The sequence below is a fragment of the Euprymna scolopes genome, chromosome 13 (assembly GCF_053919585.1).
Source record: "Euprymna scolopes isolate OS-2025 chromosome 13, ASM5391958v1, whole genome shotgun sequence".
Taxonomy (NCBI): domain Eukaryota; kingdom Metazoa; phylum Mollusca; class Cephalopoda; order Sepiida; family Sepiolidae; genus Euprymna; species Euprymna scolopes.
Genome location: NC_136494.1, coordinates 127,679,520 through 127,692,366, shown reverse-complemented (window position 1 = coordinate 127,692,366; position 12,847 = coordinate 127,679,520). Strand labels below are relative to the sequence as shown.

At 33.8% G+C, this 12,847-nt stretch overlaps 1 protein-coding gene across 2 annotated transcripts in view; it reads left to right on the top strand.

Moving 5' to 3' along the window:
• The window catches only part of LOC145292184 (uncharacterized), a 67,697-nt gene extending 62,059 nt beyond the window's left edge, over positions 1–5,638 (top strand). For both annotated transcript variants that reach the window (XM_080138471.1, XM_080138472.1), the window contains one exon: positions 120–5,638. In XM_080138471.1, coding sequence (XP_079994597.1) covers positions 120–4,888 — 4,769 coding nt within the window. In that variant the 3' untranslated portion in view covers positions 4,889–5,638. The remainder of the gene's footprint in view (positions 1–119) is intronic.
• Positions 5,639–12,847: the final 7,209 nt, after the last annotated feature.

Here is a 12,847-nt window from a genome sequence, read left to right as displayed (position 1 = left end):
GCATTTAAAGTAATTTCTGTTTAAATTTGAAGCCTAATATCATATTCCTTGATTGTTTGTTTTTTTTTTGTTTTTTTTTCATGTTCAAGAGCTTATATTTTCCAAACTTATTTTTTCAGGTGAGCGAGTGATGAATTGTTCCACTGGTCCCTTGAGTGTTGAAGTTTTGATTTCCCCTCAAACCACAACTGTGAAGAGAGCTTTGAAGAACTTCTTGGGGGCACCTGTGAAATACCATCATCTAATTTATGCTGGCCATGCCCTTCTCGGTACAGGTGAATGGATCTTGCAAGACGACACCTTCACTTTCAATGATTTTGCTGCAACCTTCAAGGATCCTGATGTTGAGAATGCGTTGAAGCAGCAGGAAGAATCCACATTGAACATCCACTGCTTTGCCACTGGTGATTGGAACAATGCTAATTTGTCAAAGGTTGGACCAAAGGTCCTGCAGATGAATCTGAACCCAGAAGATAAACTCTCCAAACTCGATGGTGTGACACAGTTTAATACGTATGTGTGTGACTTTGTGAAGACCCGGTCGCTTAAAGAGATGCTTAGATCCTCTGATGTTGTTGGTAATATAAGATTCAGTAAACCAACTCTGTATGTGTTCCCAGGTTGCCAGGGTGATTCAGCTTTGTTTGGAATCAATGGTTTTAATCTGCTAGTCAACGGTGGATATAATAAAAAGGCTTGCTTCTGGGACTTCACGCGGCATTTAGATCGTATCGATGCTATCCTATTAACGCATCTTGGAATTGACAACGTCTTTGGTATGAACTCTGTGTTACAACGTAAAAGTATCGAGAATGTTCATCCCGAAATTGGTCACATGTATTTCAATGCCTACAAGGGAAGTAAAAATTCGCAGGATGTAGAAACCAACGTGAATTCAAATGACAGTTTACTCATAAATATTGCTGTTGAAGGGGATAAAATAGTTGATAATGTCCGTTTGTTGGGCCAAGCCCCAAATCCTTGTTCCCGATCAGCCACTGCTCCGACAATCGAACCAGTAAATCTGTATCATAAGGTCGGACATGGTTCCCTTGACATGTACATCTTAAACCCAATTCAAGACAGTAAAGAATTAAAAGAGTTTTATCAACAGTGGAGCAAACAGGCCGTACAGTTTAGCAGCGCTTCTCAGTTTTCTCTGGCTAACACTCTGTCCGTGTGTTCGCTTCTTATTTGGAGGCCAGCGGATCCAACTGAAAACATAACTCGGATATTCTTTCCTGGAAATGCACCGCAACACAAAATCCTTGAAGGACTAGAAAAACTCAAAACTCTCAATGTTCTCAAAGTCCCTAAGTGCTGTGATAAAGAGCTCAATGCTCCAAAAGCTGCTCTTAAGAAATCTGTACCCTCAAAATCCTTGGGCTCCTCGAGACCACTCTCAAAAGTTTCTGCTACAAAGACTGAAACTATTAAACGTGAGAGTAAAGTTGAACTGAAGTCAAAAGCACCCGCAGCAAGGACGAACAAAGTATCGAAGGAAGACACAAACAACAAGAAGGCAAGTAAGACTAAAGAAAAAGGAGACAAACCTAAATCTGCGATTTCAAAATCTCCTAAAATTTCTCCTCCAACTGAAGTGCCGCCTGCAGTACCTGAACCAATTAAGGAATCACCACCAGATTTAGTGCAGCAGAAGGATAATGTTCTTGTAGATTTTGGATCCGCATCCGAACAACAACACGCACCTCCTGCATCAGATGCTTTGCTTGATCTTATTGGACATTCGTCAATGAAGGCTGAATCCGAACAATTGTTGACCTCTGATCCTGCTAGTTTCATGAATAATCAGTCCCCAGATCCTTTGCCTGATCCAACCCATGTTGATCATGATTCTGCTAAGCAACCAGAGGATGATCAGATTAACTGTGGACTCAATCATAAAGAGATGGAAGATATGGGGATTTATGATGATGATTATGATCCGATGGTACAAAGAGAACGGTCAGATTATGCTGTGGAAGCTGATAAACTGGTCTCCTCTAGTTCTGATGATAAAGGATTTGAAGAATATGATGAAGAGGTTCAACCAGAATCCCTGCCAGAACCTGATCTGATTATGGGCAGCCATACTTTGCAATACGACAATTCCATTCAAGAATTTGGACCTGGCCTAGATGCCATGTGTGCCGAGACTCATGCCAGCGTAATGCAAGAACGGTCTTACATGATGGAGGAAGAAATCTTAGTATGTGAAAAGGCTGATACAGTTGAAAGCATGCCACCATCTGTCGGCTTTGAAGATATGAACAAATATGTTGAATCTCCTTCAACGATGGATTATGAACATGAAAGAGATGAATTGCCTGAGGATGATTTTGAGCAGGATTTGCACAGCAGAGATTTCTCACCAAATGCCGATATGACTAATTCTGTATATGGCAACCTCATGGAGCGTAGTGTTCCTTCAGCTGAAGCTTTCGAGCAGCTACAACAAGAGTGTGAAGAAATGCAAAACAGATTAGATGAAAATTCATCACCGGAAGATTTTGAGAGGTCATCACCAGATGTGATAGAAAAGGATTCATCCCCAGTGTGTGAAGAGCTGCGTAGCCCTGAGCCTGTGGAAAATGCATATAGCCCTGAGCCTGTGGAAAATACATATAGCCCTGAGCCTGTGGAAAATACATATAGCCCTGAGCCTGTGGAAGAGGCGCATAGCCCTGAGCCCGTGGAAGAGGAGCATAGCCCCGAACTTGTGAAAGATACATATAGCCCTGAGCCCGTGGAGGAGGCGCATAGCCCTGAGCCCGTGGAGGAGGCGCATAGCCCTGAGCCCGTGGAGGAGGCGCATAGCCCTGAGCCCGTGGAGGAGGCGCATAGCCCTGAGCCTGTGGAAGAGGCGCATAGCCCGGATCCCGTGGAAGATGCGCATAGCCCGGATCCCGTGGAAGATGCGCATAGCCCGGATCCCGTGGAAGATGCGCATAGCCCGGATCCCGTGGAAGATGCGCATAGCCCCGAGCCCGTGGAAGAGGCGCATAGCCCCGAGCCCGTGGAAGAGGCGCATAGCCCCGAGCCCGTGGAAGAGGCGCATAGCCCCGAGCCCGTGGAAGAGGCGCATAGCCCCGAGCCCGTGGAAGAGGCGCATAGCCCCGAGCCCGTGGAAGAGGCGCATAGCCCCGAGCCCGTGGAAGAGGCGCATAGCCCCGAGCCCGTGGAAGAGGCGCATAGCCCCGAGCCCGTGGAAGAGGCGCATAGCCCCGAGCCCGTGGAAGATGATTTTGAAGAGGATACACCTAAAGATGAAGATGAACGTTCAAGTCCTGAAGGCTTTAATGACCAACCAAATGAAGAACATCCTGGGGAATTTGATCATCATAGCAAAGAAAACGCTGGTCTAGATGGTGATGCTACAGAAGGCTTCGGTATGCATCATTCTGACAGCGGCACTAAATTTGATGAACAAGCAGAAGACTTTGCAGCAAAAGAAAGTGATAATCAAATGCTGAAGAATGAGAATGAAGATGATGGCATTTATGATGATGATGATTCTGAAGAAGTCGCCTCTCAACCTGAAGGAGATCAACTGCATCAGATGGGCATGTCTGATCAGGAATTGACCCCCAATGTGCCTGAAAGTGATATGGATTCAGAATCTCCAGTTACTACTTCTCTTCCAGCAGCATTTGAAAAAGATGAAACTCCGCAACCAGGAGACAAGCCAGCAGCTGTCTGTTCTGACCAAGAAGAAAGAGATGATACTGATTCCATTGATGGAGGTACCCCAGAAGATGAAAAGGATATTGATGAAACCTTTAATCCTTCTGCACAGCAAGCTAGTGACTTTGACTCGTCCACCCCACACCCAGCCTGGAGTACAAGTAATTTGTCCCCTCATGCCCCACCTTTTGATCCAAGTGGTAATACAGCATTTGATCCGTTTGGTCAACAAGGTCCAAACAATTTTTCTGAAGATGAGAAAAATCATGATACAACTGGTCAGTACCAAGAACATGGTTCCGGATTTGAAACCGAGCCGGAAAAACCATTTGACCCTGCTGAAGAATGGGGTCAACCAATGAACCTGCCTTCACCTCCACCGCCGGAAGTAAAAAAATCCAATGGTTTAGCCACTAAAAAACCTACATCCAGATCTCCTACTGCTAGAACAGACAGGAAATTAGCAGATACCAAAAAAACAGATTCAAAGAGACCAACCTCCACTTTAGGAAGATCTCCTAAACCTGCTCTTGACCGCAAAGCTGGACTAGCGAAGACTGAGAAACCAGAGAAGAAATTATCAAATGGTGATGCTGATACGAAACCGAAGCCTCGATCTGCGATAGGTAGCAGTTTAGATAAATCTAAATCCTCACACTCTACGACTGAACGAAAGCCATTAACAAAGACGAGGCCTTTATCAGCTGCCTCTTCCAAACTAGAAACAAAGACTGCAAATGGTGCATTGAAAAGTGAAACGAGGCCCAAACTATCGTCTGCCAAGCGTCCATCGTCAACTACTACAGGAAGTCGTGCCTCTCCTGCTACTAAAGCTGCTCCACCTCTTCCTCCACATACTACATTCTATGTTGACCTTACCTATATCCCTAATCATGGAGATCCCACGTACAGTGATATTGAATTCTTTAAGAGGATCCGTGCACGCTATTATGTTCTCAGTGCCCTTTCCCCTAACCCCCAAATATTGAATGCCCTTTTGGAAGCCAAAGAAACATGGGAGGATAAGAATTTAGAGGTTACAGTTATTCCAACATATGATAATGAAACCTTGAAGCATTGGATGGGTTTGCACAAAGAAACGCTAACCAATTTGAAGATTGATGTGGCACCGTCTGCCAATCGTTGCACAATTCAATTACAAGATCATGAAACCAGTTGCTCTGCTTATAGGCTGGAGTTCTAATCATTTCTATATTTACTGGCTTAACATACTGCAAACACGAAAACGTTGGATGCATATTAATATGGATTCGATAAAGCTCTTCAACTGATTGCCATTGACAATCAAGTGAGCCCAAACTACGAAGGAAATGCTTTTTGCTCCACCCTCCTCTCTCCCAATCTATTCTAAAAAAAAAAATTTTAAATATCAGTCGCATTTTTTTTTTTTTTTTTTTTTTTTAAGTAACGTTACTCTGTGCTTTCAACTGGAACTGAAGTAATTTCAGTAGATTTTATTTTACCTATCCCTTCCCTATCTCTATCTTTTGCAATTGGTGGAAAGGGGGGAAAAATAAATTCCTGAGACTCCTTTAATGTGCATTACTATACTCTGATATAATACCAACAATATTATAATAATTTTGAAGTATTGCTTGCTATGTTGTCATTTTTTTTTTTTTTTTTTTTTTAAACGTGTTTAATAAACATTCTTTCTGTCCAGTGTTAATGTCAAACTGCTTCCATCATACATGCAAATACACATACACACACATACTGTATAAAAAAAAGTCATTTAATTAAAGTAATTTCTAAAAATTGGAAAGCAAAAAAAAAAAAATTAACCAACCCCACCCCCACTCCCAAAAAATCCTAATTGTAACCACCCATGAGCTGGACAAAAGTCAAACTTTAAATATAATCTGGGAAATTGATGCCTTTTTATTTTGCGTACTGCCAGCTCTTATTTATTCAATCTTTTTTTTTTTTTTTTTAATAACTGTTTAACTTTCTGCTGCAAATCTGCTGCCATTTTTATTTCAATTGTGTCTGCCCTCCGCTCATAAGTTCTTTTATCAAAAATTTTTGGTAAAAATTAATTTCCTTTTTATTTAAATGTCTTTTCTCCCACCCTCCTGCTGCTTTCATAACAAATTTACTCTCCTCCCCCTCACATCTGCAATATATGATCACTCCTGGGAACAAAGGATAATCAAGGAGCATAATTCAGTCTTCTATTAACCCCCCCCCCCCTCTTTTCTTTTCCTAAATTTTTTTATTTTTCTTGAACAGTTTTTTTAATTTTTTTTCTATCCAGAAACGTCCTCCAAAAGCAAATATCTTTTTTTTTTTTTTTTTTTTTTTTTTTTTTTTTATATATATGTTGTAAAACAGGAAATTTTAAAAGTGCAAGTAAACAAAATTAAATGCTGAATTGATTCAGTATTGCGAGAAAAATTAAATTGTGATATTTTTTGCTATGTGGTGCTTCCGCAGCTGTGTTTTTTTTTCTTTTTTTTTTTTTTTTTTTGTAATTCTAATGGAAAGTGAAATAATCAACACTCCTTGATCTGCCTTGTATCATTTTTTTTCTGTCTTAATTTAACCAAAATCTTTGGCTATGTTTTCTTCATAAAAATGTTTAAAAACATAACAGATTTGAGAAACTAACCATATATATTTTATTTTTTCTTTTAAGAACGATTTTAAATAAAAAAAATAAATAAAAATTAAAAAAAAAAAAAAAAATTTAAAAAAACCTCTGCCAATTTTGGTTTCATACATTTTAAGAATTTTATTCCACTCACAACAGTTCATTTGAGACAATAAAATCAGGAGAAAGTCGATAAAATTTCTAAATCTTTATTTTTTACTTTTTTTTTTCTCTTTGCTTCTATCCTGTGTCACAATATAAACTAAACTGTGATAGTAGAAATATTTTTTAGACCTGATAAAAATAAATAAGGAAGCTTAAATTTCAGACATCACATTGGCTTGGAATCATATGAAACATTTGCTTAAATAAATAAATAAATAAAATGGCATTTATTTAGATTATATTTGATTAAAACAAAAATACAGAAAAATCTTTGTTCATTTTCTGACGAGAATGAAGATGTCATATTCCAAAAATTATGTATATTGAATATGTATTTAAAGAGATTTTTAAAACAAAATCTCTGGTCAAATTGAATTGTTGCCCTTGAATTTTGGCAAAATGTAAACAATATAGCTGCTCCCAGCTTCCTCCTCACTTCCTCATAAAATTTGATTTTTTTTAATTAAAAAAAAAAACAAAAACTACTAGATCAATTTAGGCGACTTTTAGAATATTACATCTTTGTTCCATGACGAGTATGTTCATCAAAGATTTTTTTTTTTTTTTTTTAGTGTAATTTTGAATAAGCACCAAAATTTTAAACAAGTCTTGCTTAGAGAAATAGGAAAACTAATTAAATACAAAATTCTTATGTAAGCATTAAATTTTTTTAAATATTTTTTGGAATTTTTTTTTTCTATCCTAAAAATTATCTTATTTCATTTGTTTAAATGATTGCTACTTAAATGAATCTTAATTTCAATATTTCTTTGATCCCTCCTCATTCCCTTGTCTAGATCTGATATTCTTATTTTTCAATCGCAATGTAATTTCATGTCTGGTGGTGATCTTTGTCTCTCCCCTCCCTCTTTGTTTTGTTGCTTTGCTGAAATAAAATCTGATTTTTTTTTTATTTTTATTTTTTCCATAGTAACAATTTTTTAAAATGTTTTTATTTTCATTCTGTTTAAGTTTTTATTTATTTTCCTCATTAATCTTTTTTCAGAAAAATTGCCATACAAGCCTTTTTTTCTTTTTTTTTTTTTTTTTTTTTTTTTTTTTTTTTGTCTTATTTTATGTAAGGAAAGAAAAAAAATCTTGCCCCTGGATTTCTTCAGATCTCTACAAGAAATACTTTAAGTGAACAGCTATGCTTGACTATAATTTCTGCTGTCTCTCCTGGTGGTAGTAGTAGTAATAAATTATTCATTTGTCTTAATTTCTGTTCAAATTTTCTTTCTACACAGCTTGACTCTTTTGCTTGATTTGAAGTGTTTAAAATGCTTGATTTCTTTTCCTTTTTTTTTTTTTTTTTTTTTTTTTTTCAAAATGAAAGTTTTGGAATAACCTACATTAATAAATGAAATGTAGTACCAAATGATCGGAAAAACTCCTTTTTAAGAGAGCTATCATGCAGTCTATTTTTCTTAGCCAATGCGTTAACTGAATTCTAAGATTCAGTATGATTCTGGTAAAGCAGTGATTTATACAAATATTGTTGCTCTATTGAGATTTTTAGAATACATATTTGCTGAATTGGATTAAATTTATTTCTAGATTTAGGCAATCACTAAATGAAATAATTTGGTGTCTAAATATTTTTTAATTTTATTTAACTAATTCTTTACAACAAATCCAACTAAACTTGCAATACTGTGCCAGTTTGTGTCCTGAGGACATTTTCCAAAATAGAAAGGGGACTAAAAGGGAAGGGGTTATGGAAGAAACCTTACAATTCAGCTGTAAGCAAATGGTCTGCTTTGTAGTCAATAACAATTTATTATATCGAGATTTAATAATGAAATCAGATATTTGTAGATTTTTTTTTTAATTTCTAGTTCTATATTTGATTTTTTTTATCACTAGAATAAAATGGAATTACTAACTTTCCTAGACTACCTTGTACAGTGAAACTATACCCTCTGTGCTATTCCTGAATGATGAAAATTTCAAGGACTTAGTTATTTTGAAAAATAATTATCAAGTATTAAATTTTGCCAAAGATTTGATTTTCGTAATTGTGTCTAAATATATTGTTCATCATTTGCTTGTACATCGCCAAAATAAAATTACTTTTTGCAGTTTTCTCAATGTTTAAAATAAAAATAAAATGAAAACTAGCAAATATTTAACCCAACTAAGTTAAAAAAAAAAAAAAAAAGATACTATTAAATTAATGATACTGTTTTAAAAAAATTTTTTTTTAATTTTTGATTATCTATTATGTCCATAAGTCTTTACATCAAGGGGGGGGGGTATTAATCATACAGAATAGTTCAATTATTTATTACATTTGTAATGTTTGGATCAAAATTTATGAAACACCTTAAGTCTTTTTCAAATTTCAAGTTTTTTGTTCTTTTTTTCTAATTTTATTAGTTTCAAGATTTCTGTAGAAATTAATTTTAGAATCTGATAATTGTTGGTCATCACTTTTCGTTGATTCACCCCTTTGGATTCTCCCTTTGAATTTTGACACTTTTTCGAATCTGTCAAATTCAAAAGGAGGGTTGTCTGCCAATATTACATTAAGTGAAATATCACAAACTGCAAAAGGGAAGAGAATTTGTGCAGTTGGGTTTTACTATCCTGTATGTGACATTTGGAATCGTAAAAAGTAATGTTCGTTCCTTGCCTTTTTTATTTTTATATATATATTACACACACACACACACACACACACACACACACACACACAGGTGTGTATGTAATGTAAACTAGATGTAAAATCTAATTCAGCATTTTTAATATAGTTTAAATTATTATTGGTAATCAATGTACAAAGGTTCGACAAAAATGTAATTAACTTTTGGTTTAGATTATTACTATTTTCCTATAATTGATTTAAATTCAATTATAAAAGCTTGGTCACAATTCATAGAAAGACAGTCGTCTTATATGGAAAGACTTTTTAGTCTGTTAAACATGGTCAAGTTATAACCAATTGACTTGGAATGAGTGCTTCATGCAAAAATTCTGGAAAAAAGTATTGTGATGATTCTCTATGAATCGCTAACTATATCAAGTGGATACCATAATACTTAGTTCACTACACCTTAACAAAGGTCCATACAAAACGGCAATTAAGCTACATGGAAGATTTTGTGTAGCTTACTTGATATATATATTTTCATAAGTTATTACCAACTTTGAAATGCTTAATTATAATTCGTAGAATGGGCAATGCTAATTTGTTTATATAGATCACTGTAAGAGAGCTATGTTTGCATAATAAAGTTTACAACATACTGTTCTGCTGAACTTGTAAAATACTCTAAATTGAATGAATCTATTTCCATCTGGTGACCTTCAAGAAATGAACGGAAATTTCCTCTAGGTCAGTGGCTAGTTATCTTTTGAGGATATTACTAAACTTCTGCGAAGGTCTAATTTTGTTTCCCTTTCAAGCTACAAACCCTTGTTCAACATGTTAATATATAACGCTTGTTATTTTAATTGTGTAATAGACATTTTCTTTTTCACTGAAAATGGGTTAATATATGTATGTTTGATTTTAGCCTTGGTTCAATTAATGATCTCTTTGCTCAGTTCTACTGTGAAATCTTAATACCATTAATTTTAGACGTGGTTTGTATTTAGAGCCAATTCACTTGTATATTTAGAAATGTGTGATTAAGTGTTTTTTTTTTGTTTTTTTTTCTTTCTTTCACTATTCATGATGGTACCGTTAAAACGGTTTGTAAGACTTAATTCCTTTTTGTATAAGTTCTTTACAATTCTATCTCTAATTAGTGAAAATTTTGACGTCTTTCTAATGTGACCTTGGACGGAATTTTTTTTTTTTTAATTCCCTATAAATTTTTGATGAAAAATAAAGGGAAAACAATATTCTTGAAGGCCAAAGAGTTGCTGGTCAAGACATGTCAATGCTTAAGTCTACACAGATATTATACATTTATATTATATGATCTCTATGTAGTGTTATCAAATTTTTTTTTTTTCTACGTTGCTTGAGATGACAGTTGGAATCTTTTCTAGCTTTCATTTTAAGGCATAATTTACAGCTGAGCCTTATTTCAAGGAATGAGTCACTTCTGAGAGGTGAGCATTTAATTTAATTTCTCAAATTTTGAGAACAATTTCAGCAGGTTTCACTTAAAAACAAAACAAAAAACATTTTCCTGAATTAGCCGGAATCTTTATACCGTAAATATTAGATACTCTAATAACTTTCCCAATTCAGATTGAGTGATTATTTGATAATGTTTATTTTGTTTGTTTTTTTTATTTTTTTGTTTGTTTTTTTTTTTCTCCATATTATATCCTTTCTAGTGCTTCAACTTCCATTTCCCCCTTTTTATAACTTGACAATTCTTGCCTTATTGTAATCTCTTGCTGCTAGCTTATCTGAATCTCCTCTTTGGGGTGGGAAGGGGGTATATTTTCAAATGTGTATCGTTAAAGATATTTGAAATATGGAAACCACTTTAATTAATGTACTAATGTGTGTGTGTATATTCAGACTCTTAAAAAAAGTATTAAATTTTATGCATTAATGATTTTTGCATCTATTTTTGAAAATTTTTTTTTCTTTTTTTTTTTTATAATAAAAACGTTTTCATTTATATTGTAACTTTTTATTTATTAAATTTAGTTTTATATACCTGGCATTGCCTTGAAGAGGTAAGAGAAAAAATAATTCAAAATAGTCACTTTAAAAAAAGAAAAAAAATTTGAACAGTTTTTTTTTTTTTTTTTTTTTTTTTTTTTTTTTTTTAATCTTGTTTTGCTTTATTTTATTTTATTCAAATAGATGAATATTAATTTTGTAAATTATTTTTTTAATATTGTCATTTTAGGTAAGATATTTTTTAAACTTTTTTTTTTTTTTTAATAAAGAAACAATGAAATTAAAAATATTTTTTGCATTAGCAAAAAAACGATGGAGTTTCAAATATATCTTACCTAAATTAACAATATTAAAAAAAATAATTTAAAGAAAAATGCTTGTATCATTTCATGTCTGTTTTTGAATCTTGAACCTCTTTAGATGAGAATGCTAGTCCAAATAATGCAAATGTCTGTCATACCTAAAAATGCTATTTAATTTGTTTTGATTATCTACTTTGTTAGATAATTTAAAATGTTCAGTCTTTTCGCTTTTTATGTCACCCCCCCCCCCTTTTTTTTTTTTTTTTTTTTTTTTTTTTTTAATACCTTCTAATATAGTTATATTCCAATTCCCATGTCCAGTTATTGATTTTCTTAATAGATTGGAGTGTGTGTGTGGGGGGGGGGGCTCAATTTCCTATTTTTCTTTTACAGATTTCAATATCTTTGATGGAATTAGGTTTACCATCAGGTTACTAGCAGCACCTGTGGAAATTTCACAGAATAAGAAATATATTTAGTCGAAATGTTTTGATAAAACATTTTTTCTGAATAGTGCAAAAACTTTTCTTTTTTTTATATGGAAAAACCAATAAGGCAAAGCAACTATGAATTAACATTTCTATGAGAATAATGTTCATTGTATTCTAAAAATGCAGCTGATCCATGAGATAAATAATCAAAAAGTAATTTTGTGCTACATAATTAAAAAAAAAAAACACATTCTATGAAACTTTTTAATTTACTCTTTCAGTCCAGCAGCTTTTTGGTAGATAATTTTTCTTCATTCTTTTGAATGTTCCCTCGTTTTATATAGTTTTGCCGACTTTATTTGAAGAACCACTGCATGTCGAAATAGTTCATTTCTCACATCATTCAATGATTATATATTTGGTTTTTCTAAAGCCAAATTTCATGAATTTGGCTTTGTTTTTATTTTTATTTTTTTTTTTTTTTTTTTTTTTTCATAACATTAAGGAAAGAACCAGCATAATATAAAAAAAAAAGGGTGTGAGGACACTTCTCAAGGAATTTTTAAGCTAGAGTTGAAATTTGGTATATAGGATATTCAGACATGTGGAAAACAGTCTGTTTTCATTGGGGGGGAGCTGCTAAGGGGGTCGAAATTGAAAATTTGGTACATGTGGTTCATCAGATTTTTTTTTTTTTTTTTTTTTTTTTTTTTGTCAACTGTTTCACGAATGCACATGTGAGTCCTTCACATGACATAACTTATGTTAATAAGTAGAGCTGAAAGCAAAGATTATATCAAGCTAGCCTAATGGTTATTGTACTTGATTCGGTCTTAAGGTTTTTGTTTCAATCTCACCAAGTATTTTTTTTATTTACAAGTGAACTATTTAAAAAAAAAAAAAACAAAAAAACTCTCATGCACCTGTCTCAGTTTTTTGCTTAAGGTAAGCAAAGTTTAAAATGCAATTTTAATTTGTACTGTACTCCCTCTCCCATGCTATCAATAAGAGCACTTTTTCAAGATAAAGAATTCCTTATAAAATTTCAATGCACAATATC